Consider the following 27829-nt stretch of genomic DNA (forward strand, 5'->3'; position numbering starts at 1 on the left):
TTGAGACTGACACAAATTTAGATTTTCACAAAGTTTACTGCTTCATTTTTTTTTTAGATAATTTTGTCAGATGTTTATATGGTATTGTGAAGTACAATTATAAGCATTTCATACCTTGTAAAAACCTTTTATTGACAATTACATCCAGTTTAAGCAAAGACCTCATATTTACCGTGTTGACCCTTCTTTTTCAAGACCTCTGCAAATCACAGTGGCATGCTGGGTATCAGCTTCTGCTGATATCTGTCAAGACTGGCCACCCTTCTGGCGTCCCTGTTTCCCTGTTGCGTCTGTTTTCCTTTACTTCCTTGTTCCTTGGTTTTGCTTTCTCCACCCTTTGTCTGTTCCTCAATTCCAGTCCTTGTTTTGGTTCTCCCTGCTCTTATGTTCACCTGTGTCTGGTTAGTGCTTAAGTGTCTTGGTTATTTAAGCCCTGTGTTTGGTTTCCCATATTGTCAGTTATTTTGGTAAGTCTGGTCGTGTGTGGCGTTGTCATCGTTATCACCGTCCTTGTTTTATTTGTATACTTAGTTTGTGTGTTACTTTGCTTCAGTGTTTTCTTCCCCTTGTCTCTGTTTATTGGCCTCCCGTGTTTGTTTGGTTTTTTTGGGGGTTTTTTTTTAAACCCTCGCTCATTAAATAGCCTCCTGCATTCGCGTTTTGCCTCTCACCTCGTCCCTGCTATAACGTTACAATATCCAGCTTTAATCAGTGATTGGAATTGATCAGAGTTTCTGTGTTTTTGTTTACCCATCCTCTATTTGAGGATTGACCACAGGTTCTCAATAGCATTGAGATTTCTTTAGTTTCCTGGCCATGGACCCAAAAGTTCAATGTTTTGTTCACCGAGCCATTTGATTATCATTATCAGGACCGCGTACATGTCGTCTCCCTGGGAGGGCATTCCAGTTAGATCAAAAGATACAGGCTCTTCACTAGTATCAAGTATAAGAAAATCTAGCACAGAGGGCAAAGCATTTTCCACAGTCGCAATATTTAAGACTAGACTGAAAACCTGTACAGTCAGGCATTTTTTTTAAAAGTTCTTACTATCTTAGGTAAAGGTGTAGTTCTGGGGGTCCATGGGCACTGAGAGTTATGGTAAACTGTGATGTTATGATGCTTTGTTATGCTGTTGGCCCGAGTGCCGCAGGGCATGGGGCAGGACACACAGACTCTCTTGACGGTGAATGACGTTTATTAACGTTAACGTAGACAACAGATGGCACTCACAAGACATCTACGGTGAACATGATTACACATTAACAATGAACAAAGAGCACATACACATTAATGGTGAGTACACAGACTAACGTTACGGCTACAGCGATGTTTACATAGATCGACTTTAACACATAAGTAGTGACATAGCTACTTATGCTACATAACTACAATGACCAACAAGGGTGCACACACTGACAGGGGTTTAAATAGACAAACACTTAACATTTACCCTGTGCATGTGTGTGCAATCCCGGGCGGTGTGCTTACAAAACAGTACACATGTGAATCCCCCTGCATGCGGCGGACCGTACCACATAACTTGTGGGAGGAGGAGCATTCCCTCACATGCTGTCACTTCACCTCTCTTTTGTCACTCAAGTTTGTTGACTGAGAGCACTGCAGTGCGAATGTTCCAGGGTGCCCTTGAGGTAATAAAATGATATTATAAGCAAAAAAATGCAGGTGGTTTAAATTAAACTGTGATTATGTAGAAAAAGGCCTATGTATGCGTCAGTGTAAGGCCTCAGAAGGCCTCTGTGTCAGGCCTTCAGAGGTCTCAGTCAATGGCTTCAGTATAAGGCCGGGACATCTTGGCCTGGAACCAGAAGAAACAATATTATCACGATGGGCACCGGTTGGTTTGAATGAGATCACTTTTTAAAAATAGAGAACACTTCATGGTTGGGTATAATGGTACCACACTCGACGAATGTGTATTAAGATCGAGCCCCCGCCCCCAGACCGTTAGACATTCTCCGGACTATGCCTCATTTGTATGTTATATTGAACAGCAAATAAACACGACATCTACTATTCTTTTCAATTAATTATTGAATCTGCATCTTTATTTTTTTTATTCAAGTGTACTTAAGAATATTACTGGAATTTGGGAAATATCAAGCAACCACACCCTCATGCCTGTGTTTCCTTCTGGCTCTATTCTTTTAGCTGTACTGCCTATAACTAGATCTTCTTGAGACCATCTTTGCACATTATAGTTTATATTGTTAATACTGTAGTGTCCGTTGTCAGACGGATGGAGGAGGAGCCCCCCCTTTGAGTCTTGGTACCTATCAAGGTTTCTTCATGGTCTAGGGAGTATTTCACTGAAACTCGCCTTTGACTTGCTCACTGGGGGCTTGGACTCTGACATTTCTAAAGCTGCTTTTTGACAACAACTGTTGTAACAAGCACTATATAAATAAATTTGACTTGACAGTTCCTTCCAGAGCTCCCTAGTATCAGAATCTGAAGCTGCCTGTAGCCTGGGCATAATGTTGGACAACAAGTGTAATGTACAGTTTTTAGAAGAGGCCAAATCTGCACTGTCTGTATCTACAGATGAAGACTGTGGACCATCTCCTGGCACAGGTGAACGTTTATAAAAGGTGAAGCTAATAAAAGTATGTCCCATTGTCAAAAGTGTTGTTTTGTGCAGCATAACTGAGTGACATAATAACCAACCTCACACAGGTCATTTTCTGTGCAGGCTATTTCGGGGTATAAACGACTGATGTAATTAAACTAAAATATATATATCCTACTTACTCAAAGACTCAAGCTAAGTATGTGTGTGAAAAACAAATGCTGTGCCCAAGAACAGTAGGAACAGTTCAGCTCTGCAGAACTTAATGAAATATAGAGAAATTAAAGAGAAGGAAAGGAGACAATTTTTCAAGATTCGTTGAAAAAAATAAATAAAAGAAAACAGTAAAGTTACAGTGATTTATGTGAAAAATATTAGCATTACACATCATACTTGATCATTTTCCTATTTCCATGTCTTTTGTCTAATCCAGATTCTTATTGGAGTCATGATGAAGGGAAAACACAACCTCAGGCCAGCCAGAGGGAAATCATTGCCCTCAGATATTGAACCTAACTGGACATCTGAGTAACTTTTGCCTGCTGCCACCAAAAAACCCAGAGACTTCAATCAAGACATGGAGGATGCAGAAAACATCCTGCTGTATCCATTAGCAAGAAACACAGTGAGCATGTGAACATGTGCCTGCCCTGGTAGTGAAGGCTGTACTGCCACATTGTGTCATATCCCATACACAGTACACTCTGTATATATAATCAGAGTTTTTATAAGAACATACTTAACGTGTGTTAATATATTACAATAACTGTAATTATTATAATGTTTATTGTGTTAATGTATAGAATTATTTGTAATATTATTGATTTATAATATTGTTATTCTGTATCTATGTGTTACACAACCACACACACACCCATACCCACATGCACCACACACTCTCCAATCAACTTTGCATCTCATTAACATTTTACAGTGGTATTTGGCACTTCACCACCTCATTCCAATACAGCTCGGGCCAGACACCCTGTAACAGTTCAACCCATACCGAACTGCCATAGTGCGCCCAGGCTAGTCTTAACCCCCTACTGAAGGCTGCATACCCGGAAAATAAATGAACAAGCTCACGGAGAGAAACTACACGGAACAGTACAGATAAACAAGCAGCAACGCAGAACATAGAACACTGAATAAATGCAAGAACACCGACACCAGTTTAGTATAAACGACAGCTGCTAGGACCAACGATTAGCGACAAGAGCAGAAAAACGCAAGGTTTTAATATACAAGCTATTGAGAACGAAACTGGAAACAGGTGAGAACAATAACAGGAAGGTAAAACCAAACCAGGCGCGGAATTAACAACGGGGAAGCAAAGCAAAACAAAGGCACGCGGATGGTAACCCAGGAGATCTCACAGATTACTGCCCTCGTGCCTTTGTTTTGCATATTTTCCTCGATATCGTGACAAACAGTCGTTAAAAGGTAAGTTATGATGAGGAATAGATAAAATGCTCGATGGACGGCAAAAAAAAAGATTCTATGTGAGGCTGAGCTGTAAATATTATTTAGAATAATACATTTAAATACGTGGCAGATTAGGTAAACCTCATTGCTTTAATACATGGATACTTCAGTAAATGTGGTAAATTTAGTCCTGAAGAATTTGGTCGTCATATGAATGTGATGGAAGTGATGGTCCGATGTATTTAATGGGAAAATGAGCAAATATAGAAGCTTGGTTCTTTTTATTGTATTGGTCATGGTGCAGTACTCATGTTGGGGTACTGACTGACTGATAACACCATTTCATTTTCGTTTTAGTGTGAAACTGAGATGAAACAGAAAGAGTCACTAATACTGACGCCCACAGTGACCAGAAAAGTTGTCTCTGCACATGGGCAGGGGGACACAAGAGTGCATGGGAAATCAAGCTCTCCGTTTAAAAAAGCATGTTTGGTGCTGAAGATCTGGAGTTTGGAAATATACTGGATCATCTGTCGCTTCGCCAAGGCCTTTGAATACTTCACTGCATTCATTGTAATTCTCAATGTAGGCATACTCATGGCTGACACCTTTGATATCGTTTCTGTGTATGCAGGTATGATAACTCCCAAAGATGCTTTTTATCTTACTCGAATTTCTATTTTGTTTGGACACGATCTCGAAAAAGGGAATTAATTAGAACTTGTAAAAGTTCCTTCTATGCTAAAGATAAAGCCATCCCAGTCATATTACAATGAGTCTAATAACTGCAGTTATTTCTCTATGTTTATTTATACGGTTGTACCAGGTTGGTTTGTCTCAGCATTGGATAGCGTCTTCCTGGGAATCTTTCTGATGGAATTCATGCTTAAGTTCATAGTGTCAGGTCATCTATATTTCAAAAGCCTCTGGAATGTTTTGGGTGAGCTGATTTATTATTGATGGGCATATACAACATTGTCTTAGGATGTCAACGCATTTCTACAAAATACATTTGTTGTTATTAAAGGTGTAGAATGATAAGAATAGACTGAGTCTCTCTCTCTCTCTCTCTCTCTCTCTCTCTCTCTCTCTCTCTCTCTCTCTCTCTCTCTCTCTCTCTCTCTCTCTCTGGTTGTTTTTCCCAGATTTCATCCTCCTTCTGATTGATCTGGTAGAAATGTTCATGGAAAGCATGGAGGCTGAAGGAAGTGTTACTGGTTTTTCTGCACTCAGGATTTTTAAAGGACTCCGTGCAGCCAGAGCTTTACGTGTTCTCAGAATAATCCGGTTAGGAAATCCACCACTCTCTTGCCATACTGTGAATGAATCAATACAACTAGTGATGAAATGCATTTTCTCCCATTTACATTAATCTTTTTTTTTTTGTCCATTCCTTTTACGAATGAAAGCTACGATCAACATCAGAAGGCTATGCACATGTTTTCGGTCAATGTGTCAAAAACACTGTAGTAATCATATATTCAGTTTCCTCTTAGTTGAGGGTTCTCACTCCTGTTTTTCCAGAAACCTCCAGAGCTACCAATTAGTCTTGTCCACCTGTCGCCAGTCACTTCCGTCTATGAGTTCCATCATCCTCCTAATGGTCCTGTTTATGCTCATGTTCTGTGTGATATTCCGCGAGACGTTCAGCGAGACTGATCCAGAGCGGTTTGGAAGCATTTTCAGCACTTTATTCACCCTCTTTCAGCTTCTTACAGTGGATGACTGGTTCCTTATCTACACCACCAGCAGAGCTCGAGGTTTGTGGCCACATCTTCTTACTAGACATCAGCTTGGCACAAACATCATTGTTTCCTAAGAGATTTCCTAAGAGTAGGAATTGTGAATTTAAAGTAGCTGCATTACTTTTTTTTTTCTTCCAAATTTGAATAATAAATTGGGAGGTGTGCTCATTTGCACATTGGGAGTTTAACAAATGTTTTTCTACAGGGGCTGCTGGGATCATTATTTACCTGATCCCTTACATCTTTTTAATGAATTACATCCTCCTCAAGTGAGTTAATTGATGTAAATTTTTTTTGTCATATTAAATGAGTTCCTTATCTTGTGTGCAGTATTTGCTAACTGTAACTTTCCGTTTCCCAAGTCTTGTGATATCAGTGTTCGTGGACAATTTCAAGATAGCCATCAAGAACAGGAAAGCAGAGAGGCAAAGGATAGAGGAGACTGAAGAGGTAAGGAAGGAACACTTGTAATGTGGAAGAGGTGATGTGTAATGTTTCAGCGTTCTAACTAAGGATGCTGTTGCTTTCAGTTCCTAGATGTGGACGAAGATGAAGTGCAGAGCCAAATGAAGATCGGTAAGTGAGCCAGAGACTATGGAATGCATGACAGTCCATTTGTGGGAAGGGGATGGGTTTGGGCTCAACTTATGTCTTGTTTTTACATCTCTGAGTGTAACAATGCAGAATGTTACCTTTCATTTTAGGTGACCCCATAGATTTGGTTTATTCCATCAATAGTGGGGTATTTATTCACATTATGGTCACAGGGCATTCAGTTCTTTCAAAGATATTAAGTCTTGTTGAAGATGGAGCAAAAATGAAACAAACAAAACCTTAATGGTATTTACTTGCTGGATTACCTTTTGTAAATATTATTATTATTATTATTATTATTATTATTATTATTATTATTATTACTTATGTGTAGTTATGGTTTTTGATTTTATTATAATTTCATATGGATCCCTCTTAAATTTGCATTGGTTGTATTGATTCCATTTACCATTGACTCCCATAGCTTCAGAATGATTAGTCTGGCTAAGAAATATAGTTGTAAGAATAATTTTTTATTTATTGCTCTTTTTATTAAAATCTTTTAATGTCAGTCGGCTACCACAAGAAAAGAGGCTTTGTGCACTTTGCCTGTGTGCTCTGTTAATATGCTCTGATGGTGTCTGCTGATGGTTCTTAACTCTGCTCTGGATTTCATACTGTAATATTTTCAGACATGCTGACACAAACATGAGGCTACATCTACTCTTCACTGTGCTGTGCTGTTTGGATTGCTCTCACTTTGACAGATCTGGATACGAGTGCACCTGAGACAAATGAGAAGGTCCACCAGGAGACTCTACAGTCCTCCTCCCTCAGATATAGCAAGAGGTGAGAGAGACACCTTTATGTACCCTGTGCCTGTACGTTGGCATACCAAGCATGTTAATGTGATGGGCAAATCTTGATGCCTGAACAAAACTCAAGGTTGCAGCCTCCTCAAGGTTGTTTGCAAAAAATCACTATTAACAGTATTTATCTGTCTGGAGGGTCCAAAACCTTTTCAACTGAGATGATATTGCCATAACATCAAATGATCAAATTTCATATTGAATAAAGTAACACATATACATATACATATACATATTTTAATTGCTCTGAAGGATCTTGTTTATGATTACAGGAAAGCAGAGCTGATGGCCAGATCTCTTCAAATACTTGCAGCTATTGAAGAGAGCCAGCAAACACTAAGGTCACAAAGTGCTTTGATGAACAAACTGTTTGTCAAGGCATTTGAGGTAAGCCTTCCACAAATATATGCTACTACAGGTATGACAGTCCAAATAGTTCAGCAACAAATCTGAGAAACCTACATTTTTAGCTCAGAACATCCCAACTCAGTAGGTTTATGAAAAGTTATTTGAGGTCTAAAAAAAATATTTGGTTACTATGTGAATATATAGCGTAACTTAATATTATGTCTCCAAACTGATAAACCTTTCAGCAATATAGCACGTTTAAGTGCTGCACAGGATGCAGCCAAATAAAGGCAGTGCAATGCCCTCACATTTTTTACCCTCCAAGGAAGCACAGTGTGAATCTTGCCTTATCTATGAATATAGCTATCTTGGCAAGAAAATCAAAGACTGACATCTTCTCAAGAATAGCTGTAGACAACTGATAAATTAAAGAAAAACTTGAATAAATGAATGAAGGAACACAGTTGGTGCAGATGCTTCCAGATTATATTCCAACTCAAACACACTGCTATCAGTGGAACAAACTTGTCAACTGCAGGACCTCTGGAAAAGAATGAGAATTTTAATTGAATTACATTGTTCAGGGTGGCCAACTGACTATGTAGATAATTGCTAAAGTTTATGTATATGTGTATATATAATATATGTTCACTGTAATAATGAAATGTAATTATTCTTTGTCTACTTATGGCTTATGGTCCATCACTGGCCTTTAGGGAGAATAACTCCCCATCATTTGCATAAATACTACCTGTATCTTACACTGTTTGATCTCCCCTGCTATCCTGTTACAGTCTTCAAGTGACTTAGACTGTCAGTGCAGGAGATTGTCAGTAACAGCAGTCTGTCGACGCATACAGATAGAGAGATATTATAGCAGTTGTGCAGTGCATAATACCCCCATTTCGAACATGAATGCACACTTGCCTCATTAAGGAAATGTGGGGGCTGAGGTGAACTGGGCTCATTATGTCAAACTGAAGCTGATAATTTACAGAATTACAGTGGAATGCCTTCTAATCCTCAGGTGGCCCAGATTTCTCAGTACTACCAGTCTGAGGGGACCAAAGCTAATCTTACCAGAGCAGAGATTGTCATAATTAAATGCATCCAGACCTTTCACCTGCATGAACAGTTCCATGAAGAGAGCAGGGGACTGCCAAAGTATACCATCAAGGACCTAGTTGGTATGTTGACAGACCTTTCAGGACAATGGCTGCTGTTGGCAGCATTTCAATTGCCCTCAAATGGATATTAGTTAGAGGATATAGTTCTTAACGCCCAGCTCACTAAGATCAATTTCTTGTGCAGTTTAAGGCTGGATCCTGTTCTGTCTCACTTGGTTCTCAGAGTCTGGGTGAGACTCAATTCTCAGTAGTTCTTAGAACTACTGAAACTAACCATTTTAAATATGTGGCATGAATGCTCTATAGACCTATGTATTGCACCTGTCACCTTATCAAGGAAGATTATATCATATTATATCAAACTCTATTTTCAAAATTGATACTATGCCTTACTGCCTGATCTGAGAGTCAGCTCTGACTTTGCCATGTCTTGTAATAATATTAAATGCACAGACCAGGAATTATACACCGGTCTGAGAGGAAGGGACTCCCACCACCTGGTAGCATTTGACATCTCAGCCCAGAGACGCACAGGCATAACTATGGAAGACCACAGACTGGCACGTCTAAAGACCCGCCATTCCAAATACCCCCCATTGGATATATTTGCACACTGGATCCTCGAGAGTATCCTCATGTCACCTTCATTCGCAAAGCTGAGTAGTGGAAAAAAAGGGGGCCTGCTATCTGTTTTCTCTTCACATGTGGATTGGTAGCTGACTAGATTACCGAACATTAAATGTTGGGTCATGTTTATGATGCATTTTGTTCACAAGAAAAAAAGTTTCTTTCCCACAAAATGAAAATATGTCTTCCTTAATCATAGTACTTCTAGGTAAGTTCTTCTCAAACATGGTGATGCTCCTGATCTTTTTGAATTCTATTATTCAGCTGATCCAGGCAGGTGAGGTCCAGGTTTATTTATCAGGTGACTAAGATTTGTATGAATGATATTTGAGGAAGAGATGCTGATTTGCATGGTTTATATCAGTCGGTCTTTCTTTCATAGCAGTTGGCAGTCCTGCTTCATATCTCCTCACTTAGCACAATTTTACCATTTGAATTCTAAAAAATGCAATTACATGACTAGCAGCATGACTTGAAAGATGGTTTTAAAAACTGTTCAAGAGTAATAAATACATTTACATGTCTGGCATTTAGTAGACGCTCTTATCCAGAGCGACTTACAAAAGTGCTTCGTCATTTACTCATAGAATACATCCTAGCATGTACAGTAGGTTAGAGTCCAAGATACCAAATGATCTAGAATACTGTAGAAATACAAGTAGTACAAAATACATAAGCTCTATCTTAAACAATGATGTGTAATAAACAGTAAGTACTAGAGTTTGTTAGACAACCTCAGTGTAATAAACAATACCCTACAATAAGTACTAATTTAGTCAGTCAATGTAGGAGCAGTTGTCATTTAAATATTCCACAAATATATGGGTCTTCAGTCTGCATTTGAAGACTGCAAGGGACTTTGCTGTCCTGACAGCAAGTGGAAGTTCATTCCACCATCTGGGAGCCAGGACAGATGCTTGTCTTCCATGAGACTTGAAGCATGGTATTTCAAGCCAAGCCATACTTGAGTTTCAAAGTACTCAAGGTATGGATCGGGCTTTGACCATTGACCCTTATGTATGAAGGGGCTAGTCCATTTGATTTAAAACCTTGAAGCTTGCCTACTGCAGCTACTGGAAGCCAATGAAGGGAGCGCAGCAGCAAAGTAAAGTGTGAACTTTGTAAGATTGAAGACCAGTCGTGCTACTGCATTCTGGACAAGTTGTAGCAGTCTGATGGCACTCAGAGGAAGACCAGCAAGTAGCAAGTTGCAGTAGTCTAGCATTGAGATCACAAGAGACTGCACAAGCTTCCTGTGAGAGAAAGGGCTGAATCCTTCGTATGTTACAAAGGAGGAATCTGCAAGACTGGATTAGATTTGAAACATAAATTGAGAACGACAACTGGCTGTCCAGAGTTATGCCCAGGCTACAGGCAGCTTCGGATGGGGATACCAGGGAGTTCTCGAAGGAAACAGTGAGGTCATGGTAAGGGTTGGGAGTACCTGGGATGTACAGAAGCTCGGTTTTACTGGGGTTGAGCTTCAAGTGGTGGGCTGTCATCCATGATGCAATGTCAGTAAAGCATGCTGAGATACGTCTGGACACCTGTATGTCAGAGGAAAGAAAGAAATAATTGAATATCATCGGCATAGCAGTGGTAGGAGAAACCATGAGGAGATATTACATCACCAAGAGAACAAGTATACAAAGAGAAGAGAAGAGGGCCTAATACTGAGCCCTGTGGAACACCAGTGGAGAGTCTACATGGTTTGAATGTGGATTCTTTCCATGTCACCTGATAGGACCGTCCCTCCAGATAGGACTGAAACCATTTCCATGCAGAACCAGTCACACCAAGCCTGGAGAGAACTGAGAGTAATAGACCTTTAATGAGAAATAGACCTTTAATGAGAAATAGACCTTTAATGGAGAGTTTTTCTTCCATATCCCAATAAATATGATGACATGCAATACATGGTCCACTGTTTTATTTACTTAGAGATTTTCGACAAAATGGAACCACATTTTCAGATTCTGGCGATTGTATTGGATATTCTGGAGTCAGGAATACTAGGAATTTTCTTCCTGGAGATCCTGCTCAAATGGTTGGACAATTTCTGGCAGTTTTGGAAAAGCTCATGGAACATCTTTGATTTTTGTGTCACTATCCTGGTAAGTGCGATGAAGCTGTGTGTAAGACAGCTGTCCAAAGTGTAATATTTTTGCAAGCCTTCACAATGTCAACCCTTTATATTTACTAGAGGGGGTTGTCAAAACAAGATTTTCTGTATTTGCCCCTTTTATATGTTTTGTTGTATTAGTCTTTTATCCCAGAGATATTGAAAGCCACCAGCAATTCACAGATGGTTCATCTCAGCTTTTTAAAGTACTTCCGCAAACTTCGCGTCCTCCGTTGTTTGAAGGTGGTGTCTAAATATAGACCAGTTCGGGTTGTTGTGCTTGCCATCTCCCGATCTTTTAAGGTTTGCAGAACTGTACAAATGCAGTTCGTCTGATGAATACAAACGACTGTAATGAGTCTACTGAAAAGGTTATTGTATTTCCCCAGGCTGTGGCCAACATCTACCTGCTCCTGTTTGTGTTTATGTTCATTTTTGCACTGGCTGGAATGAATATTTTCCAAAACTACAACCGCTCCAGTGCTGAAGGGTTAGTTTTCAGTGAAAGTTTTAGGTGAGTTCATATTTGCTCAACGTTTTAATCACAGCAGGTTAATAACTCTAACATTTCTAACATGAATAGGCAATATTTTCTATTTTAATTAATATTCAAACAGTATTCAAACCAGAAAAATAAAGGTGGGTGGTAAATAACATGCTGTAAAAGTTTTACTAATGTCAGATGTAATCACTTCATTGCTATAATAGGCTATAATTAATTGGAAAGAGAACCACTGTAAAGGAACAGGAATTTAGATAATTATGTTTGTGTAAATATCTCTTTGCCTTTCTCCCAACTCCTACTAGATAAAAGGTTTTCTAATAAACAATGGGCTACTAATTGATGACTGTCTTCACTTTGGATAGCATGTAGATGACCTCTCATTGTTTGATTTTCTTCACCGTTCTTTGGGGCATGTTGAAAAAGCTAGTGAAGATATGATTTATGGCATGCAGTATATTTATTATTACACTGTATGACTCAACTATTTAATTAGCCCCCTGCTAAACAGTTATTAATTATTTACTTCCTGCAACTGGTTCATGTCTGACTATTTGCCTACACTTGCTGCTCTGTTACTTTGGACCTACCAAGACAAGTATCTTTAAATGTTAGAGGTCCTGCTATAACTTACACAATTATGTCTGATGACTGATTATGACCATGTCTCACATATTTGATTTGATTGCCAGTGTTTTTGTTTGTCACACTGTTGATTCTGTTCTCTAGTGATCTTTCTGCTGCATTCATCACACTTTTTATGATTTTCACCCTGGATAATTGGCATGCCCTGCTGTCGGAAGTGCAAAAGGTTCCAGAGCTGGACAGTATCACCTGCAGCCTTTACATCATTTTCTGGATTTTTATTGGCTCCTTCATATTCCGAAACATTTTCATTGGCATTATGAGTAAGTTACACTACAGATCATTACGATACCTGAATGAAATGTGGTAAAGCAGTAAATTAGTTTATTGCCATTTAATGAACAATAATAGTGTGCTAAATCCATGTTGTATGGCTATAGCAAATACATTCAATTCTGTAAGGAGTGAACTCTCCAAAGTGGTCGAACAAATTGAAATGCAGCATAAGACAGATCTTTTCAAAGCAGAAATCATAAAGAGGTGTGTAGTTCTTCCATACAGTAATTTTCTACATAATAGAAAAATTATATAGAGAGTATATATTAAAAGGTTTTGTTATTTCAATTTTAGGAGATTAAGCCAACCAAAGATTCCTGTGTAAGTAATCTTCCCACATAGATGGGAAACCTCACTTGGCCCTACACAGTTGCCTTTTTTGGTTAGTATGAGACATTTTCTGTTGTACATGTTTGCACCTTTGTCCAGACTTGCCATTATACCCGAGGAACACGAGGAGTCTCTCTCCACCAAGGAGTCTTCACTGTCTATGACCTCCAGTGCGCACAACAAGAAAGAGAAATTAGACTGGGAGACATATGTGGAGGAGAACATGCAGGCAATGTGGCTTCAGAAGGAGGACGAGAAGGTGATGTGGCCCAAGGACCTTCTCCTTAGGTACTATGTGTTGATGAAGACACTCCAGGACATCCTGGATACGAGGATGGAGCTGCAGAACCTTTTAGGTAAACCTTGTGGTTTATAGCACTGAAGATGAGAGGTAGCGTTTTAATGTGTTGTGAATAACCACCTTTTTGTCTCTGTCTTCCAGTTCAGCTATTGCTTAACATGCAAGATTCCTTTTCCTCGAAAGAGCCTTCTCCATCATTCTCTAGTTAAAGTGGAAAAACATATAGAAATGTATATGAGGTCATTTATATAATAAAAGGATTTTGCAATGTTACATGGGCTTGCATTATGTTGTATTGTGTTTCCTGACAGGTCCAGTATGGTGGCTAAAATTCCATTTAGATGTAATTCAATGTATGTGGTTTAAATGTGTGTTGAGGATAGCATTCAGTACACCACATGTCATTGCATTTGCTTGACAGGAACTGATCTGACTTACACAATTAAATTTAATTCATGAACATTCCTACAAGCTTGCAAATCACTTGTACTGACTACAGCCAACATCCAAAATATTTTATACGCAGTGCTACAGTACTGCTAACTGTACTGTAGATCGTCTGTTTGGTTTTGGGTGACCATGTGATTCTGCCTTATTTTAAAGGCATTTCTGTGCATCTGTATATCATATATCTTTCAGTCATGGTTTAGGCCTCATCATGGTACAGAGACAGCACTGATTAAAATAGTTAATGGCCTGTTGTTGGCTTCTGACCAGGGTTTTTTTTCTTTGCTTATATTGTTTGATTTGAGTGCAGCATTTGACACTATAGATCGCAACAGTTTACTAGATAGACTCGATTAGGGATAATAGCCCTTTGGGATTAGGGGAATAGTCCTTTCCTGGTTTATATCTTATCTAGCTGGTTGCTACCCATTTGTTAATATAAATGGAGACTTTTCAGCATACAACAATGTTAGACATGGTGTCCCACAAGGACCTGTTCTAGGGCCTTTTTTCTTGATATATGCTACCTCTAGGTGACATTTTACATAAACATTGTGCTAGTTTCCACTGCTACACTGATGATACTCAGCTATATGTCTCAGCCTATCCAGAGGACATATATCAGCTTAGTATTATTGAGGAATGCATAAACGACATCAGACACTGGATGTTGAGAAACTATTTCTAATATTTCTAGGACCACCTTTCTCCACCTCAGGAAAATACAAAGGTTAGGAACATACTCTCCTCACATGATGCAAAAAAGCTAGTCCATGCATTTATCATAAGATTGGACTACTGTAATCCTTAACTATCTGGCTGTTCCTCTAAGTTCCTAAACAAACTCCAGCTAGTTCAAAATGCAGCAGCCAGAGTGCTTACTAGAACTAGAAAGTATGCTCACATTACTCCTCTCTTAGCTACTTTACATTGGCTCCTAGTAAAATTTCATAAAATTTCAACCAAAGTACCTTAGAGAACTCCTAGTGCATTTAGACCCACCACGTCTGCTTATATCAAAAGGTGCAGACTCTTTACCTTTGTACCAGGAATAAGAAAATCTATGAAGGGGCAGAGCCTTTTTCTATATAGCTCCCACACTATGGAATAACCTTCCTGTAAATGTCCGAGACACAGGCACAGTCTCAATATTTAAGTCTAGGCTGAACATCTATCTGTACAGTCAGGCATTTTATTACCTACTTCCCATCTTAGGTAAAGGTGTAGATCTGGGGTTACATGGACATTGAGAGTTATGTTTGTTGACTGAGAGCAGTGGAGTGCTGATGTTCCAGGGTGCCCTCATGCCTGAGGTTCCTTAATTTTAGCTGTGCTGCCATAGCTAGATCTGCCGGAGTCCTTTGCACATTATAGGTCTCCAATTTACTCACCCTCATACCTGGACATGCCTAATAATCTATTCTCTCTTTCTCCTGATGTACACCTACCCCTGATGTCATGTTGTTACTGAGCCTCATCCCATCTCAGCTTCTGTGGTTCCTCCCACCACCCCCAATTCCCCCTGCTGTGTCCCACCACACCTCCACCCCAGCCAACTACTTCTCCATTGTCCTTGATGGATATGCGGGATGGGTTTCAGTCACATGCACACCATTGGGGCCAGTCTAGACATTCATTGCTTACTTTTTCATTTTTATCATTATTTACTTATTTTTCTTTCTCTTTCACTACTTAATCTGCTCCTTATTGTTTTTTTATTGTTACTATTGTAGTGTCCATTGTTGGCCAGAGGAGGATGGGCCCCCACTTTGAGTCTTGGTTCCTCTCAAGGTTTCTTCTTCATGCTCTAGGGAGTTTTTCCTTGCCACTGTCACCTTGGCTTGCTCACTGGGATCTTGGAATCTGACATTTGTAAAGCTGCTTTGTGAAACCAACTGTTGTAAAAAGTGCTATATAAATAAATTTGACTTGCCTTATACCCCATGTGTTGTATGCTGGTCTGTTGGTTATTGTACAATGTATTGTTTGATTTGTATCTCTTATTTACTTTTAGGACTTGTGTTACAATCTGATTAAGTTTTAGGTCACATTTATGCAGAATTATAGAAACTTCTAAAGGGGTCACAAACTTTCAAGCATCTCTGTACCTCTTGTGTCTTGTAACGTCCTAGCTTCTCTGTTTTTAAAGTATTGAGCCTTGACTTATATATATATAAACTACACAAGCCTGTATTCAGAGTTGGCAACTTAGGTCCAAATTCTTCAAAAATGTAAATTTCTATGCTGATTAACATTTGAGTTTAACTTGAGATTATTTCAAATTTAACAGTTAACAGAAAATATTTTTGTTTTAACTGAAACTAAAAAAAGATACATTTATAAATAAAGTGAAATGAGAAATGAGATTTCTTGGTGGTATTTCTGTGTGGCTGCTTTCAGTGTGGGTGACTATTACTATTTAAAGCTGTCACTGCTCACGCGCACACATGCACCCACAGCACCTGCTGTGCTCTAAGTTCCCTGATTACGAGCACCTGTGTGCCTAATGCGTTTCCTGCGTCTTGCTCTTTCCCTCCTGCGGACACAAAAGCCATTTCATGATTTTTAAAGCACCTGAGAACTAAGCTTCTGCACTTCTGTGTGCATGTGGTGTTTGTCCATGAACATTGTTTCTGGATGAAATAAAACTAGCATTTTACAAACCACTTTAACATCTTATACAAAAATGCATGACTTAAAGAATAAATAACAGGCAATTTAAAATGCCATTTAGTAAACATTTAGTAAACATTTAGTAAAACCATGCTTGTTAAAGTACATTATTTTAAAGTTGATATAAAGCCTACCTACATCAAATGTACAAATGTGTGAAAGTAGTTTTGCAGTGACTGCAAATGGACGCACTTGTGGTGAACACAAGCACAGAGATGCGGAAGGTGTGATCACAGTGCTGCTGTTCTGCCGGCTCTTGCACCAGTTGGTATGACACTTTTCACCTCTCTTGTGTCCTTGCTAGAACCCGTTATTCACAATCCACATAACATGTGCATTACACTGGCAATGAAAAGTTTGAACACACCTACCAAATTCCATATTTGCTTGAATAATTTTTTGAGTAATTTGAAGACACAGGCAACTGTAAAATCGCAAAGATATGTTAAACACATCAAACCTATCTTAGAGTTTAGATTCTGAAGACTTTCTAAAATCTAAGATAGGTCCTGAAGACTTCTGGAACATTCTGCAGAAGTTCCTCTTACCTTTCTCTCTGACAGCTTCATGAGGGGGTCTTAAGACTTTCCAGCAAATCCCATGAGTGAACTCAAGTTCTATATAAAAACTGCTTTAGAGGACATTTGAATATATATAAATATGATAAGGGAAAGTTTTGGAAATAAATGTAATTAAATATTTTGGAATTTAAAAACATAATTTTATTTGTTTTGGAAACAAATTTGAGCAAAAATCCAAAATTAAGATTATGAAAAAACACATATTCAATCAGATGTATCCAAACATTTGTATGGTATTGTATTGATAATTTTATGCAGTTTCATGTTAGACATTTTGCTTATATAAATAGCGACAGCACTATGCTGGCTTGTTCCATAGTTCGGCTGTGATTGGAAATGTGCATGTTAAGATCCTTCAGAATTCATAAAACATGAAACACATATTATTTACATTCTCGGATTGACACTTTTAGTCTTTCTTATAGGATCTTTCTAAACCAGCGATTATAGATGGCTTAATAAACTTATAAATGTCTAAAAGTGCTTATGTAAACCTCCGGCTTTAAACCTGAGGCTACTGCTACTGAAACTGTCCTGTGAGTTTTACTTTATATACCTGTCTCACACAAACCAGGGCAAAAATCATGAATTAAAAATTTAAGAAGTATGTTTGTTTTAGAGAGTATATGTCAAATATAGAGTTAGTAGAGTGTAAAAATGGTTCTCATAGCCGAGGTTGTGCTGTAAAAGGACATATGTATGAGATGTGAAAAAGTGTCAGACAACCAACTATCTGCTTTTGTCATAAAGGAAGCTCAGAGAGTGACTGGCAGGAAAACAAACAAAAAAATCCACCTAGAACCACCCCCCCCCCCACCTCCAAAACCGCCTAACGTCGCTGTCAGTACCTTTCAAGAGACATCTGCATCTGTGGCAGTAGCAGATGCAAAATGGTCCTGCACTGGGTCATGATCCTAACTGCTGTCTCGGAACTGTGGCTTTTAAGATGTTTGAGCGGTAAGAATCTGTTCTATGGGATTATCTGTATTTTTTAATGACTCGTATTGCTGTAAAACAGTACACAAACATGCTGTTACAAAGACTATTGCGCTTATTTAGTTTTGGTTAAAGTAAAAGAGTTTTAGTTAATTGTCACATATTCTACCATAAAACTTGATAGGTGGTACCAGCGAGTGCAAAAAGCTGTGGTAAATACGTCCCCCATAATAAATAGCCAAGGTGTGGTTCATGTAGAATTTTTAATGTGTGAATACTATTATATATCATTTGTTGCAGAGTTGGTGCTGGAATGTGCACAGTGTTACAGTAGAAATAATAATGGCAAATATTAATGGCAAACCATAGCACCAGCAAAAGAAAATCTCAGATGTTGCCCCTGAACCCGAGCAGAGAATTCTTTGCAATAAGGGCATTTAATCTTTAATTGCAGGAGAGAGCATATGCAACAGGTCTAATATTGGCAGCATCAACATAACCATTGAGCTGCGGTCTGATGTTCTGCTGCCATGTTACTTTGAACCGGTCCTCCTCGGATCAGACATGACTGCAGATATAGTAGCAGTGTGGACTCAGGAGAATGAAGCAATACCTAATCTACTGGAGATCACTCTGCAGGGTGACGTCAGGTCCTGGAATATCAAAGGTGGACGTATTAAAACATTCTCCAAACTCTCAGTATCTGGAAATTTCTCCATCCTCCTCCATAAAGTGAACCAGTCTGATCTGGGTCTCTACCGCTGCGAGCTGTTTAAGGGGATAAACTGCAGCATTGCATACCAGGACATTGGCTTACATACAGGTGAGTGAACTTTATATTTCAGTTGTGCTTAACGTACATCATGGGATACAGTGACCACACATTTCTACATTATTTTGACAGAAACATATCATTTGTGTTTCCTTTAAAGCAAATCAATTACATTCATTTCTAAACATCATAAACAGTAGAAGTACATTTTAGAAGTATCTTTGAACATATTTTCAGTGTATAACAGCCTTATGTATTCATAAGTAATATATACTTAATGTAAAACTTTATTGACCTGTCACTTTAAAACAGTGTGTTTGGAAAATTCTAAAACAACTCGAATTCAGTGTAAAAAGTACCATAGTACATTAATTTTATTTTAATAAAACAAACAAAAAAAAATTGTTGCCCACTATTATTTATATTGTATTATAATCATGGTAAATCACATTCTTTGAGAACGATAATCCATTAAAAATGATAGTGATGTCCATGCCAGACATTATGAATTTAATTATTAATAAATCTTCATTCCAGGCCCTAAAAGTGATGACTGGCTCATCAGAGCATTACTAATTGGAGTGGGACTTCTGCTTCTTGCTCTACTTATAGCTATGGTTTGCTTGTATGCTAAATGTGAGTGTGCTTTCTCTTTGATCACAACTGCTTTCTTCTCTAGTCAACTTACTTATTCTAAGCGTAAGCAGGAGATGACATTTTTTAAATACACATGACCAGAAATTACTTGTGGTTTACACTGTAAGTTTGGTGTTAAAAACTGCAGTAAACATTTGAGGACTCCTTCACCCAAATCCAAGTCATAGTAAACTGTCCTACCTTGCAGTCATCAGCAGGTGGCAGTAGAGTGCACATTTCTGTGTTATCACGTCAATAATTGCATCACTATCCAGGTTCATCAATATAATCTTTTCTGAAGTCATTAGCAAAATTCCACAAAAGGATCTTATGACATGCTATGCTATGTACAAACTCGTAGTGGACAAACCCTTTACAGACCACCCGTGTGATTGACAAAAGGATACAAATGGACAGCCTAAATCAATCAAACGATGGATCTTGCCAATAGACAGAATCTGAGAGCAACAGACTGCATTATTCAAAATTGCCATCATCTTCTGTCATTGTATTCATACAGAAGCACTGCTGGGGGATTCCGCTTGTAGATCTGTAAGACCAGTAGTAGACAGTTATTGAGTACATGTGATCTGCTACTGTACGTAAGTACTTTTTTAAACTTGTGCTTATTAGTCACATCTTTGTAGTCTCTTTATATTGTCCAAAATAATCGAATGAATATGGTACATCTTTCAAGTTGAAGCAAACCAGTCACAGTGCAGCACACCTTTAACGGTCTATTTATTCGGCCTGTTGTACTGATGCCTATATCCAGCTATGACATCAGCGAGGTCCAGACCTCGGTAATCTTTTCCAGCAGTCTTTTATTAAACTAATATTTGGACCTAAATACAGCTAGATTTAAAAAAAAATTTCATTGATTGACAACAATGAAACTAGTGCCTGCTTAATTCAGATTAGACGTGTTATTTAGTGTCGGATGTGTGAGAGAGAGAGGGCGCGAGCGCAGACCATTCAGTAGGTCAACGCAATGAACGTTATATCATCATCTGTAAGAAATGTTCAAAACAGTAACGTGGTAGAGCATCTCGAGTAAAGGCAACAGTATGACACGTGTTAAATATGCGTACTCTGGCCATGATGAAGAGCAGGTTATTTCTATCATACTGCAGCACATTTGGAATTATTGCAAATATGTGTGAATTATTGGAGCCATACAGGTCTCTCTACTAGGAACTGTTCACCAAAATAATCTAACAAAACTGTTATAACTCTTAACACTTTCACTTTTGAATTCAAGCAAGCAAGGTGCTCCAGTGCTGATCATCACAATCTTGTTTTTCTTACATCATGAATGTTTCTGGATTCCACTGTTACAAAATCCAAATATTGTGCTCAACAAGTTAACAATACTAGCTATAACACAGCATTACCAACTGATAATAATACTTTTATTAATATTATATATTATTCAATTATACTTTTAATATTTCAAGAATTGCACATTAGTTAAGATCACAATCACACATTTGGTATCTGTCGATTAACCGAAATTATGCTAATTAATTCTCAGTGTTGTTATTTACCAAATTTACAAAAGAATTAGCAAGTCCTCTAACCATTGTCAAAATTAGCAACAATATATAATCTCATCAAGTGGCTGCAGAGGCCCTTAATCCCCTGTCTTTAAAAGGATTTACCATTGACCTTTGTTTATTGACCTTGATCTCATATACAATTTAATCTTTAATAATTAACCAAAGTAATATTGAAAACATAAAATGAGCAATAGTGTATTTTTATGAAATACAGAAATTGCTTGATTAAGAAGATTTTGATAATGAAATTTTCTCTGGTTTGAGATATACTGAAGAATGTCACCCACAGCAAATTTTTGAAGGTCATCTTGGTATCAAATCGAAACTTATGAATCTAGGAGGTTTTTAACTGAAAATGAGGAAATGTTATTATAAATAGTCATTCTAATGTTCATTATGATAGTCATTAGAATAAACATTCATTTCCTGATAAAAGTGTATAAAGTGGACAGTGATTTTTCTGATGTTTTGTCCATGACATTTTAAAAAAGGGTAATCTTTTTGCGACACACAGTGGGTTATGTTTTGGTTCATGTCATGTTTCATGGTCCACCTCTTCAGCTCCAGTTTTTGGACAAATGGTCTCACATCTGCCTTAAGCACCCTTTATTATCATAAAGAAATCACAGTAAATTCTATAATGGTGAGCCTGTGAGACTTTGCTGCAGCAAACTTGCTGTACCACCCACATGCTTTACAGTGGGTATGAGACCATGACATGTCCCCAGGACAGGAAGGGTTTCATTACTGCACACCACCCATGAAAATCAAATTGTGCAGCATCTTTCTGATGGCAGACGCGTGTACTTTGATATGAACTGTGGCGAGACCTACGTGTAGGTCCCGTGATGACATTTTATGATTGTTGGATAGTTCTTTACACATCGTGCTGGCAGTGCCTGGGCTGGAGCTTGCTAGGACAGCTTGATGATGGACATTTCACTCGTTTAGATGTTGTTTTCTTCTCATTTTTTTTTTCAGACAGTGGAATGTCTGAATTCTTACTGTTTGGTGATGTTTTTAAAACCCTTCCTAGACTTGTATGTATCTAGAACCGTCTTTGTGAAGGTCTCAGAGATGTTTGGGCATTTCCATGATGATACAACTGACTACAACAATCAGGAGCAAACCAAACTAAATGAAATTTAAATAAGACAGGCTTCTCCAAAATCCTCTCTAATGATGTTCCAAAACTTTGTAGCTGATGTCTAATTTTAGGTATTTTAAGTAGTGTCGTTTTTTTTTCTTCAGAGCAAAATTGCATTTCTATTAATTACATTTAACAAAAAATGTTTTTAAATACATTTTTTTCAGTTTTATTTGTTTAGTTATATTACCTCCATCTCTCAGTATTGCTAAATGAAGATAATTATTATAATTTGAAAAAAATTGAAAAAATACAGATTGAAGAACCATAGGTTCTCCTGATGCTCGCTATACATAAAAATAGTATATTGAATATATTTCTATATAATTTTTATTTATATGTTGAGAGATATATCACCAGTAGAATACATGCAATTATTTATTTATTTGTGACTTTATCTATTTTAATGCGTGTGCTTTACTCTTATTTTGTAGGTAGACAAAATATTAACTGTGGAACTGTCTGCAATAAGTCTCTGATAATCATATTCCATACTCAATCAATATAGATGTAAATATTTCCTGTTTAAGATTTTAGAATGCTCTTTAACCTTTCGATTTAAACCCAAAGTGCTGTAATTTAGGGACAAAACTGCAAATAAATGTCATAAATGTGTCACTGTAATCATGGACATTATTGTATAATTTGTACTGTATATGGACTTGTTCAGATTGGACATTAATATTGTTCTGTTTACTCCCTGCAGACAAGGAAGTGAATGTGGATGCAGCAACACAGTCTGGCAGAGGAAGCAGTAAGTAGCTGGAGACCCTGGCCACTAAGACTTCTAAACCTTATAATTCAATAATTTTTCATATTCAGTTTGTGTGCTTTTCTTCAATCAGGATGTACACTTGATAACCCAATATATGAACCTGCCAGTCAACCAAGACCAAGCTCTGCCAGAGAAAATGAAGGTAAGAAAGAACATGAGATTATTTGTCGTTGAACTCAAGAATATGGGCTGATTTAGACATGAGTCAGATGACAATTTTTCTTTTCTAAGGAACTTCACTTGATAATCCAGTATATGCTACTGTCAAGAAAGAGAAGAGAAGAGGCCAGAAGAGAACATTGGACCAGTTCTATAGTATGAACTCTTCGTTCCTGAAATACATGCTAAAGTTGATACTCATGTTAACTTTGTTACATTTAGATTGCTTACATTAAACAGTATTATACAGTAGAAGTGTTATAACTTGTGAACAGAAATAAGAAGTAATTAGATAGTTAAATATACTGTCACTACAGTGCAGCTAGCCATAGTTAGGCATAGTGTCTTGTACCTCTCATAGTAGAGTAAGTAAGTTGATCTGGATAAGAGCGTCTGACAGACACTGTACATGTTCCCCACATTCACAACTCCTCTTGAACTCACCTGATCATACACTTTCAAAACTCAGGTAAAAATGTTTCTGTCCTTCACACACTATAAACTCTAATATTAGGTTTCTAATTTGAAGATTCGTTTAGAATATACAGTACAAAATTAAACTCTTTAACTGCACATTACATTTACATTTACGGCATTTAGAAGACGCTCTTATCCAGAGAAACTTAGAAAAGTGCTTTGTTGTTTACTCATAGAATATATCCAAGTACAGTACAGTAGGTTAGAATCAAACACACCAGTGAACTAGAATACTGTAGAATACAGGGATGAATGCTGATACCTAGAAGTGCAATATACATAAGGTCTATCTTAAACAATGAAAAGTGCTATAAACAATAAGTGCTAGTTTGTTAAACAACATAAACAGTACCATACAATAAATATTAATTTAGTCAGTCAATATGGGAGCAGTGTCAGTTGTCCTTTAAATATTCTGCAAATAGAAGGGGCTTCAGTCTGCGTTTGAAGACTGCAAGGGACTCTGCTGTCCGGACAGCAAGTGGGAGTTCATTCCACCATCTTGGAGCCAGGATAGAAAATAGTCTCGATGCTTGTCGTCCATGAGATCTGAAGCAAGGTATTTTAAGCCGAGCTGTACTTGAGGTTCAAAGTACTCAAGGTATGGATCGGGCTTTGACCATTGTCCTCAGGTATGAAGGGGCTGGCCCATTTTTGGCTTTGTAGGCAAGCTTCGAAGTTTTAAATCTGATGCGTGCAGCTACTGGAAGCCAATGAAGGGAGCACAGTAGCAGAGTAACGTGTGAACTTCGGAAGATTGAAGACCAGTCGTGCTGCTGCGTTCTGGACAAGTTGTAGAGGTTTGATGGCTCTTAGAGGAAGACCAGCAAGTAGCAAGTTGCAGTAGTCTAGTTTTGAGATCATAGGAGACTGCACAAGCACCTGGGTAGCTTCCTGCAAGAGAAAGGGTCCAATCCTTCGTATGTTATAAAGGAGAAATCTGCAAGACCGGGTTAGATTAGAAACATGAGTTGAGAACGACAACTGGTTGTCCAAAGTTATGCCCAGGCTACGGGCAGCTTCAGATGGTGATACCAGGGAGTTCTCAAAATTAACAGTGAGGTCATGGTAAGGGTTGGGAGTACCTGAGATGAACAGAAGCTCAGTTTTACTGGGGTTGAGCTTCAAGTGGTGGGCTGTCATCCACGGTGCAATGTCAATCAAGCATGCTGAGATACGTCTGGAGACCTGCGTGTCAGAGGGTGGAAAAGAAAGAAATAATTGAGTGTCATCAGCATAGCAGTGGTAGGAGAAACCATGAGAAGATATTACATCACCAAGAGAACGAGTATACAAAGAGAAGAGAAGCATCATGAAGTCACTGCTATGAGGGCCGTTTCTGTAGAATGTGCCGGTTTGTAGCCAGACTGATTGGGATCATGCAGCTGGTTCTGGGTGAGAAAAAGACAATAAACTGCTCGTTCAAGGTCTTTTGAGAGGAAAGAGAGAAGTGATACCGGTCTGTAGTTGGTAACGCTGGAGCTGTCAAGTGTGGCCTTCTTGAGGATTGGTACCACCCTGGCGGTTTTGAATGCAGTAGGCACGTATCCAGAAGATAAGGAGTTGTTGATAATGGCAGAGATGAAAGGAAGCAGATCTCCTGCAATTGTCTGGAACAGAGCGGAAGGAATTGGATCCAGCGGACATGTAGTCGGATTGCTGCAAGTCAGGAGTTGAAGAATTTCATCTGAGGAGAGAGGAGAAAAAGAAGTCAGAGAGTTGGCTGTTGGGCAATGCACAGTTCTCAAATACATTGCATCCGTGAATTTAACTGGGTTTTCAGCAGTTTTGTGACATATATCACTTTACCCATTTAAACATTGCTGAATGTATGAAGTAGTACTCTAGATTAGTAGCATGCAATAAGATTTTATATTCACACGATTTCCCTGGGATTTAATCCATAAATACAACCCAGTATGATACTATAAAATAGTATAAAACTAAATAAAATGAGGTAAACAAAACAAAATGAGTGACCCACTATAATGACCTATAAAAATCAAGCAATCTGAGTGACTTTGAACAAGGCATGGTCATGGATGCTAGGCCAGCCAGGGCCCATAATTCAAAAACTGCCAACTTTGTGTGGTTTTCTCGGCACACTCTGGGTCCTCCGATACCCATGCATAGACATTTGAACAGTAGAGCTTACTTAAGGAGCCAGGCAAGTTCATCCCTTCATAGCAGCAGTTTACCTTCTGGCAGAAGGACACTTTCAGCAGGGCAATGCAGCGTCCCTTAAGAGTCTTATAGTCATGGATTTGTTCCATGAACATGTCAGCCAGTTATCCCTGGCCTTCGCACTCCCCAGATCTTAATCCTATAGAACATCTCTGGGATGAGATAAAATGCACTTTTCAGAGCGTGTCCAATTGTGTGTGAGAAGCTACCCAGTCCACATAGGCCTCGCATCCTGCATAATGATTTCAACACCTAGTGAAATCTATGCCCCAACCAAAGGCCAAAGGAGACAAGACAAAGACCAAAGGAGGTCCATCGCACTACTGGATGGGTGTCTCACTGAAGCCAGTGTATTCAGTTTGTTCAGGGAATATATCTGCAGGACATTGGGCCATAGTTACCCACCTGCGTCAGACATCTATGTTGGAGACTGTAAAAGACATGGGGTAGAGAGATACAAGGACCACTTAAACAGTCTGATTAAACTGACATGTTATGATTAGCCATTTATTATATAAAACTGGATATTGTATCCTAATGAAACAAACACACACTGCCTAAAATATAAAGTGACCTACTCTGAGAAGTCTCGCATTAATGGTCAGCCTGACCCTAGTTGATCCAAATGAACTGGCTACCAGTTTAATACAGACCAGTTCTGATGAAAACAAACAATTCTGGAAATATTTTCTTCTAATTTTTTTTTTCAACCAGATACATTCGAGAACCCACTATGGGACATGGCCAGTCAACCAAAATCAGGTAAGAATGGATGTAAAACTAACTGAAGATAATCTTATAGACTTATTAAGTGTACCTTGGTCAGATGACAATGTTTGCCCAATTTTTCCATTTCAAGGGACTTCACCTGATGCTCCAGTATATGCCACAGTCAAGAGAGGGAAGAACCACATTGTCACGGTGTGAGGAGGCAGAGGGAGAATGCCGAGGCGAATGTTGTCAGACAAACAAACACGTTTATTTGACACGCAACAAAAACTAACCCAAAACACAAAGAAGGACACTGAGCATTAACAAGACAAAACACAATGAGTAATGAATGGTTTTAGCACAACGACAACAGGCAGGGCTCAACAGGGCAGCTGTAGCACAGCATACACAAGGTCAAACACTGACAAAGGACAACCACAGAGCAGGACCTTAAATACATACAATAACATGGAAGATAACAAATGGACCAGGTAAACAAGGGAGGGATGTTGCAATGAAGATGCATACACCTATAAACACACACACACACACATCAACATCAGGAGGAGTGGAGGAGGAGGGGGCCATGCCATGACACACATCAGACAGCTTCTATAGTCTGTGTGCTTATATAGAGGGCACATTTCCTAGTATATGGATTCATTTTAAAGCCACTCTTTGTTCCTTATAGACCGATGTTAGACTTTCACGCATTTGTTGAAGTACACAGTCTAGATATGTTGCAGAAATGTTATAAAATGTCAACAGAAATAAAAAGTAAACACACGCTCACGTGGTCCCCATTTTAGCACTGTTTGTTTTATGGATGCCTAACCTTCCATGTTATAGTTGTTTGATGTTAAAGTGGTCCTCCGTCTGCTGATTGTGTGTACTTAGCACGTCTGATCCCTTTGTTCTGCTTGGTCCTAGGGACACTGTAAGCGGTTGTATCACCAGACCTGGAAAGTGCATCCTGTACTCTCACCAGATATATGCACTGTTCGTGTAAGCCTCCTGGTTAGGGAAGATCTGGATGTGTTTCCTTACAGTTAAATTGTCAGCGCAGAAGGTATTGTACACAAGCACAGAGAATATGTATGTCTTCACCGCTCTGCTGATTGGTATCAGTCTATTGATGAGGTCCTGTAAGTTGCTGTCAGGAACAATGAGAGGTGCCTGTATGCTAGCCAATTCATGTGTATCCACATAGGGTATACACATGCATCCTAGGGTGTAACTAGGTTTGTGTGTCAGTTATGGCACAGGAGTCTTGGGTAATTCCTCTCACAGCTGTACACAGTCTTAGTCTGGCCTGCGCTCCAACTCTCTCT

The 27829-nt window shown here is 38.6% G+C and overlaps 2 protein-coding genes across 5 annotated transcripts; both read left to right on the top strand.

Moving 5' to 3' along the window:
* Positions 1 to 3671: 3671 nt before the first annotated feature.
* On the top strand, positions 3672 to 16158 carry LOC113589988 (cation channel sperm-associated protein 1-like). 4 transcript variants are annotated; one of them, XM_081720167.1, is made up of 16 exons: positions 3672 to 3863; positions 4373 to 4649; positions 4842 to 4955; positions 5161 to 5302; positions 5540 to 5775; positions 5966 to 6029; positions 6123 to 6210; positions 6291 to 6336; positions 7062 to 7143; positions 7436 to 7550; positions 11777 to 11901; positions 12619 to 12797; positions 12915 to 13014; positions 13105 to 13131; positions 13240 to 13496; positions 13583 to 16155. In XM_081720167.1, exons 2-16 carry the CDS (start codon positions 4385 to 4387, stop codon positions 13648 to 13650), a joined length of 1908 nt encoding a protein of 635 aa, XP_081576293.1. In that variant the 5' UTR covers positions 3672 to 3863; positions 4373 to 4384; the 3' UTR covers positions 13651 to 16155. The 4 variants fall into 4 exon arrangements, with proteins under 4 accessions (XP_081576293.1, XP_081576292.1, XP_081576294.1 ...); XM_081720166.1 differs by lacking the exon at positions 3672 to 3863 and adding an exon at positions 3916 to 4033; XM_081720168.1 differs by lacking the exons at positions 3672 to 3863; positions 12915 to 13014 and adding an exon at positions 3916 to 4033 and having other exon boundaries at positions 12693 to 12797; positions 13583 to 16158.
* A 1851-nt stretch (positions 16159 to 18009) lies between these two features.
* LOC145659076 (uncharacterized) lies at positions 18010 to 27241 on the top strand. The gene is made up of 7 exons (XM_081719990.1): positions 18010 to 18099; positions 18533 to 18901; positions 22899 to 22946; positions 23038 to 23109; positions 23199 to 23282; positions 26502 to 26549; positions 26647 to 27241. The coding sequence occupies exons 1-7, from the start codon at positions 18033 to 18035 to the stop codon at positions 26712 to 26714; spliced, it is 756 nt and encodes a 251-aa protein (XP_081576116.1). The 5' UTR covers positions 18010 to 18032; the 3' UTR covers positions 26715 to 27241.
* Positions 27242 to 27829: the final 588 nt, after the last annotated feature.

Source organism: Electrophorus electricus, chromosome 8 (assembly GCF_041902795.1).
Source record: "Electrophorus electricus isolate QZ-2024a chromosome 8, ASM4190279v1, whole genome shotgun sequence".
Taxonomy (NCBI): domain Eukaryota; kingdom Metazoa; phylum Chordata; class Actinopteri; order Gymnotiformes; family Gymnotidae; genus Electrophorus; species Electrophorus electricus.

Excerpts from the sequence above, each read along its gene's own strand:
- LOC113589988 (XM_081720167.1), top strand. The coding sequence starts at position 4,385 with ATGAAACAGAAAGAGTCACTAATACTGACGCCCACAGTGACCAGAAAA. Across the intron at positions 6,030-6,122 it reads ATGAATTACATCCTCCTCAA|TCTTGTGATATCAGTGTTCG; the intron begins GTGAGTTAATTG and ends CCGTTTCCCAAG. Across the intron at positions 13,015-13,104 it reads AAAGCAGAAATCATAAAGAG|GAGATTAAGCCAACCAAAGA; the intron begins GTGTGTAGTTCT and ends TTTCAATTTTAG.
- LOC145659076 (XM_081719990.1), top strand. The coding sequence starts at position 18,033 with ATGGTCCTGCACTGGGTCATGATCCTAACTGCTGTCTCGGAACTGTGG. Across the intron at positions 22,947-23,037 it reads ACAGTCTGGCAGAGGAAGCA|GATGTACACTTGATAACCCA; the intron begins GTAAGTAGCTGG and ends TTCTTCAATCAG. Across the intron at positions 26,550-26,646 it reads GGCCAGTCAACCAAAATCAG|GGACTTCACCTGATGCTCCA; the intron begins GTAAGAATGGAT and ends TTCCATTTCAAG.